General features: G+C 48.3%; 1 protein-coding gene across 1 annotated transcript; it reads left to right on the forward strand.

The window, feature by feature from the left end:
• Window positions 1-3,769: 3,769 nt before the first annotated feature.
• Window positions 3,770-6,078, forward strand: LOC135389664 (uncharacterized). The gene is made up of 4 exons (XM_064619697.1): window positions 3,770-3,846; window positions 4,258-4,339; window positions 4,847-5,188; window positions 5,278-6,078. The coding sequence occupies exons 1-4, from the start codon at window positions 3,770-3,772 to the stop codon at window positions 6,076-6,078; spliced, it is 1,302 nt and encodes a 433-aa protein (XP_064475767.1).
• The last annotated feature ends 260 nt before the right edge of the window (window positions 6,079-6,338 follow it).

Below are 6,338 nucleotides of genomic sequence, written 5' to 3' on the forward strand. Positions count from 1 at the left end.
GGATGCGACGAATTGATGGCTTGGCTCTTCGATCTGGCCACGACAGACGCGTTCCCGGGTTTCGGCACCAAAGCGATGTAATAGAAATCCACCGATTTACCACATCCGATCTGTCACGTCGTGCCAAGAAGGTGAGGTAACGGTTCAAGAAGAGGATGCACCCATAACCAAAACCAAGATTAGACTTTACTTCAAAAAAAACCCAAAGGAATCACAACAGCACCAGCGTGCACAACGTTACAACGTTCGAAAAAAATATATATAAATGGTCAAAATCCGGTGATGAAATCTTTCTCGTCGTCGTATCCTTTCCTCTTTGTCGTCGTCGTCGTTTTTAGTGAAATTTCCGCAACAAAGGGCTCGCCCAACTGGGCAACTCCCTGACATAGTGGCATACCGCCGGACGAAAGCTAAGGTAACACGAGAACTGACGAACGAAGATCGGAAGCGTTGGCGTAAGCTTTGTCAACACATTTCACCGTTTGACCCAGCCACAAACATCTGGAGGACAATCCGAGCTCTGAAGGATGCGCCCCCACAAAAGAATCCTCTCGCAGCATTGGCTGTCGTTAAGGTTGTAGACGAAATCACACTAGCGACAGATTTCTCCGTCGTCCCAACGACACTGACGGCTGCCTCAACGTCTGCGGTACACAACAATTTTGTCCAGAGCTTGACGACAGAAATCCACCACGACTGGCCCCGCCCACCGGACGTTATGGACCGCGTCTTTACTCTAATCGAGCTGAAGACTGCGTTGAAACTTGTGAATGTGCGATCGTCCCAAGGACGAGATAAAATCACCTATGCCGCTCTGCGCAACCTTGACGAGCAGTCACTCCAAGCTCTCCTCCATGTTTATAATACGTCTTGGCGACAGGGATCCGTCCCATCTACGTGGAAGGAGGCATTAGTTGTTCCCATCCTGAAACCAGCCAAACCCCCAAGTGCCCTCTCCTGCTTTCGCCCTGTGAGCCTGACAGGCTGAATGGGAAAACTGATGGAGTGAATGGTTTTGCATCGCCTCGACTGGTGGCTCGAAAAACAAGGCGCGTTCCATCAAGAAATGGCAGGATTTCGTCACCACCGAAGCTCCATGGATCCAGTTCTCGACATAGTTTCTACAGTCCAACATGCTCGTGCTCATCGGCGGATCGTTGTATCGATCTTCCTGGACATTAAACGCGCGTGTGATACCGTCTCGCCCATCTGCGTGCTCCAGGGGTTGCGGTTTTTTCGCGTATCTGGTCGCCTCTCCAGCTGGCTCCACGATTTTCTTACGGACCGAACTGTCGCTGTCCGCATATCCCACGGCCAAAGCCCCAAGCACCCTATTCATCAAGGCGTACCCCAAGGAAGCATTCTCAGTCGTACACTCTTTAATGTGGTAATGGCAGGACTAAAATCGATAGTTCCACGCAAGGTAGCATTCTACGTATATGCCGATGACGTTGCCCTTTGGACAGTAAGCAAGTCACGACAAGCCATTCAGCACCGTTTTCAACAAGCCTTAAACCATGTCCATCCCTACCTTACGCAACTTGGAACGGACCTTTCGCCCGAAAAGTGCGTCGAGCTCCCTTTCGCTCACAAGGCTATGCGTAATTTCCTTTGGGTTTGTGTGAATAAACATATACCCCCCCCCTCTTTGGGTGGGTGCAAAGAAGCTCGAGCCTGTGCGTTCCTAGCGCTTCCTTGGTGTGGTCCTGGACTCGAACCTGTGCTGGGCTCGCCACATTAAGCACCTTGAAACCAAAGTGCAGTGATGGCTTCCTGCAATTCAACATCTTTCTGGCTTAGGCTGGGACTGTGATCAACGCTCTCTTCTAGCCGTTCACGCGGCTTTGGTGAGGGCGACTCTACTTTACAGCCTTCGAGTCTTGCACAGGGTTTCTACAACATCGTTAAATACCCTTCGGACCCTGTTCACCCGAAGCCATCGTCGCTGCCTTGGAGTTCCAAGAACGGCTGAAACACGGGAAGTCCTAGCTCAAGCTGGTGAACTCCCGGTGGAGGTCCTCCGGGAAACGGCTCGACACTTCCTACGTTTTCGTGCGCACGTTCCCCGTCACCCACTCCTCAAGAAAATTCGATACCGTCCTGAAAGTGATTTCCATCGCGTAGCGCAGAGGACATGCCAGGCTCTCACTGGCTTCACACCTGACGTCACACCGCCGAAAGCCCCCTGGTCTCTGCCCTTGTCACCCACCTTCGCACGTCTTCCTGATCTCCACGACCGCAGAGATCAGGTTCCCCCTCAAGTCCTTCGAGCCCATTTTCATGCTCTCATAGACGCGTAGTGTTCTACCTCTGCCGCGGCATGCACCGATGGCGCATCTCGCAATGTCAAGTCCGCGTCGGCATTCGTCATCCCATCCGAAGACGTAGTTGAAGGACGTCGCCTCTGGCATCATATCTCATCCACAGCTGCGGAACTCTATGCCATACTTTTCTTTCTGCAGTGCATCATTCACTTTACCCCACGGAATTGGGTGGTCTTCACTAACTCAACATCTGCACTGCAAACAATTGAAAATTCTGGCATACGAGGCTCCTCCGCACCTTTGGTTATGGATGTGTTAACAGCTTACAAACCTGTCTACGAAGCAGGACATAGGCTCGCTCTCCAATGAGTTCCAGGCCATTCCGGTGTCAAAGGCAATGAACAGGCTGACAGCGCCGCCGACGCAGCTCTCTCGTCTCGGACACGGACGCGTATTGCACTGCTGAGAGGAGATCGTCGGTCCGTACTTCGACGCCTCGTGGCTCCTCTAGCTACCCGCCAACGGACCGCTGACATCCTACCCCCTGCCATGCTGAGCAGAGTTGATCCAGCGCTCGCTTTCAGCATGCCTGCACATATCTCTCGTCAAGATGCCGCATTAGTTCATCGAATGCGGCTCGACGTGGCCTTCACAGCACAGTGGCGTTACCGCTTGAGATAAGTTGCCCCTCCCCACTCCAGCCACTGCGGTGCTGCTAAACATCTAGAGCACATTCTTCTCCATTGCCCACACTACCAACCTTCCCGAACCGTACTCTCCGCTCCCCTTCTCTCACAAAATTGCTTGGTCCCTGGCCACATCCAGCACACCAACACTCAGCCCTCAAGGCTCTCTTCACCTTTCTGGACACCACAGGACTTCGATCCTTATTGTGAAGGGGCTCATTATTTCATACTCCGTATCACCACCAGCAATGGGGTAGACTATCGCCCCCGGCGATGAACTCCCCATCCATTATCCCGTAATAAAGTAGTAGTTGTTGTCTTTTCTTATAACAGGGAAAGCTAGCATTGAAATCCAAGAACTTTGTAGGTTCATTTCAGAACATTTTTAGATCTGCTGTTGAGTTAGCGCTGCATGACAAAAGCAGCATGGTAGAGATCAAAGTCTTTGGATAGGCTCTTCCGCAGGATAGATTAGCAGCCCTGCGCTTTGCCTCGTGTACGTGATGTTGTAGATAGCAAGGGGTTTGCAAACTTGTTTATTGTCGTTGTCCTAATAGGGGAATATCTAGGGAGATCGTAGTTAGTATGTTATGCTGAGTGAAATCAGCTGTGATTGCACAGACTACCACATTGTAGGGGCCGTTGCATTGCAGCACAACTGTCTGCTCCATTGTTGTTAATTGGTCTCAGGGTTTTGCTCATTCTTGGTTCTAACGTGCAATGTGAAAATCAGCCAATAGGTCTGAGATATGAACCCCAAACAAAGAAGAAAAGGTACTGCTTTAATGTGCATGACCTTTTACGCATATGAGCTCAACCATGTCTGTCTCTCCTGAAGACGGGGCCTCCTCTGAAACATTGATAGCCATCCTTATGGGGTTTACGTTTACCGTACAGTAAAGGCCATCAAGTAATGGCATTACATTTATGTGTTTAGAACATAATTCTCAAACCTGCAATGCATTACTTTTCTTCCTTGCTTTATTTGTTATAGACCGTTCTCTCACGGTGGTACACACAGCTGCCGAGAGAGGGCAGCACGCAAGCGCCCGCCATTAGAGGTCTTCACTCCGGCCGACTGAGCGACTGACGCATGTACTGTGGGGTGTCCCTGTCTCAGCTGTGATTATGCCAGTCAGGTCGAACGGGACTTTTTTCCGAGCCAGAAAGACTTGTGCTGTTGTGGGTTGCAAGAATTGTGATGGCCTCATTAGACTTTGGAATGAATCTGTTTGCAAGGAACATGAACCAAACCGACATAAGGATTGCCCATGTTTGCGTCCGTTCTCACTACACACGTTTCCAAGTGGATCTACCAAAGAAGAGACTCGCAAGAAATGGTTGGCAAACCTGCAGCGAAAGGATTTCGATCCCAAGTCATCGGCAAGGGTGAGTACCGTAATAATATTTTTATAGTTATTATCAGCGACCAAACGTACGCTACACTGCGTCCAAAAAAAAAGATGCAATATTTATTCTCATGCAGTTTAATAACAGTCCTGATAGGGACACATAAATGCGGACGAACCAGATCGCGCTAACATATACGTGGTATCGCCTGTTTATTTTATATTTTTTTATAAAGCTATGTTCAGTTCACTTTGTGGATGGCAGACCAACAGAAGAAAATCCATACCCAACCCTGTTATTACGTACTGGTACCGAGGTAAGCTCGTAGGTAATATAGGCCATTTGAGCACAAACCTGTGAAGCTCGATTGTGGTGGTTTGCCTTGTGAGGCACAATGCAGTAATGTGCACAAGGTGACACAGCAAGAGGTGTGAGACATCCTCATAAAAAGAAGCACTGTTTGATCTTTAACTGTTGAAATTCTCACCGAATGTCATTGTTGCTGTGATACTGCACAAGGGCTGGTACATTTGTGTTTTCATGCAGGCTCCAAAGCACAAGGGTCGCCGGAGAGTGACAAGGGCGAAGGACACTTATACCTCAGCCAGAGAATGTTCAACAGGGCAGCGAGAGGAGAGCGCTACAACGCATCACCAGCTGTTGAATAGATATGACTGCAGCGAAGGGTTCACCACAGTCAACCACAGCCTTATGTACTCTTGCGAGCCATCTCAAGAAGTGGAAGAACCAACAGCACAAACCGTTGCTGAATGCCACATTACAATTGCTGCCAGAATTTTTTCTACCACTTGTGATAAGAGTGTCCAGTGGGAGGCAGAAGCAACGGATCACCATTATGCAAGACCTTCAATCACAGATGGGAAAAAGGTGACAGCAAATCAACACAAACCAGTTTCGCAGTGTATGATACGATACCTGTAAACAAATTTAAATTCTGTACTGCCCTAACCAAGCAGACGTTTGACGCGCTGATTCAGGCGATTTCGCCACTGGCAGAGGTGCCATTTACTTTGCCCATCAAAGATCAGATACTGCTAACGTTAATGAGGTTGAGGAAGGGTCTACTGTTAGGTGACCTTGCCCTCAGATTCAGCATCACCACTGCTGTAGCAGGTAGAATATTCATGTTCTGGATGGCAGTACTGGCAACATTTTCCAGAGAGTTCCTCGCGATGTGGCTGCCACAACAGACAATTTTTGCATCACGGCCTGGACATTTCAAAGATTCTTCAATGGTTACATGCATTATTGACTGCTTTGAAGTCTTTATAGAGCGACCTTCTAACATGAGAAGACGGGCAGGCACATATAGCCACTATAAGCCACACAATACTGCCAAAGTTCTTCACGTGATAGCACCAAATGGGTTCATAATGTTCGTGTCACAAGCATATGGTGGAAGAGCAAGTGACCGTATGATCACCATGGACTCCGGCTTTTTGGATCACCTCCTGCCTGGAGACGAAGTGCTTGCTGACAGGGGATTTACAGTGCAAGGCGTAATGCCGTATGGTGTCGAACTGTCACTGCCAGATTTCAAAAGAGGGAAGGATCAACTGTCCAAAGAGGCGGTGTTGCGATCAAGAAGACTTTCCAAGTTGCGGATTCACGTTGAAAGATCCATTCGCAGAATGAAGTGCTTCAGAATTTTGATGCATGTACCCGCAGAGATATTTGCGAACAGTGAATCATTCGGTGACATTCTTATAGTGGTTGCTGGCTTATGTAACTTGCAACCACTATTAATAAGGGATTGAATGTGTATCAGTATATTGAACTTAAATATACAACTGCTGCTGTGCCAGTAATAAAATACATTATGCTACAAGTTACGAATTGATTCTGAAGCCGTATAAGGTTTACGAAGAGAAAGTTTAATTCATTTACTTAGTAGGAAAGGAACAAATACATTAGGTAATAGTAGTCTGCATCAACACAATGAAGCATTGAATGAACACATTCATGCCTGGTCAACTATTGCTGGCAACAAATGCTGGAAGTAGAACTTCTGTAGTTC

The sequence above is a fragment of the Ornithodoros turicata genome, chromosome 3 (assembly GCF_037126465.1).
Source record: "Ornithodoros turicata isolate Travis chromosome 3, ASM3712646v1, whole genome shotgun sequence".
In the NCBI taxonomy this organism is placed as follows: Eukaryota; Metazoa; Arthropoda; class Arachnida; order Ixodida; family Argasidae; genus Ornithodoros; species Ornithodoros turicata.

What these genes read in the sequence shown, in the direction of transcription:
- LOC135389664 (XM_064619697.1), top strand. Translation starts at nt 3,770, where the DNA reads ATGTCTGTCTCTCCTGAAGACGGGGCCTCCTCTGAAACATTGATAGCC. An exon ending in GGGTTTACGTTTACCGTACA is followed by an intron (nt 3,847 to 4,257) that starts GTAAAGGCCATC and finishes CACGTTTCCAAG; the next exon opens with TGGATCTACCAAAGAAGAGA. An exon ending in ATCCCAAGTCATCGGCAAGG is followed by an intron (nt 4,340 to 4,846) that starts GTGAGTACCGTA and finishes GTTTTCATGCAG; the next exon opens with GCTCCAAAGCACAAGGGTCG.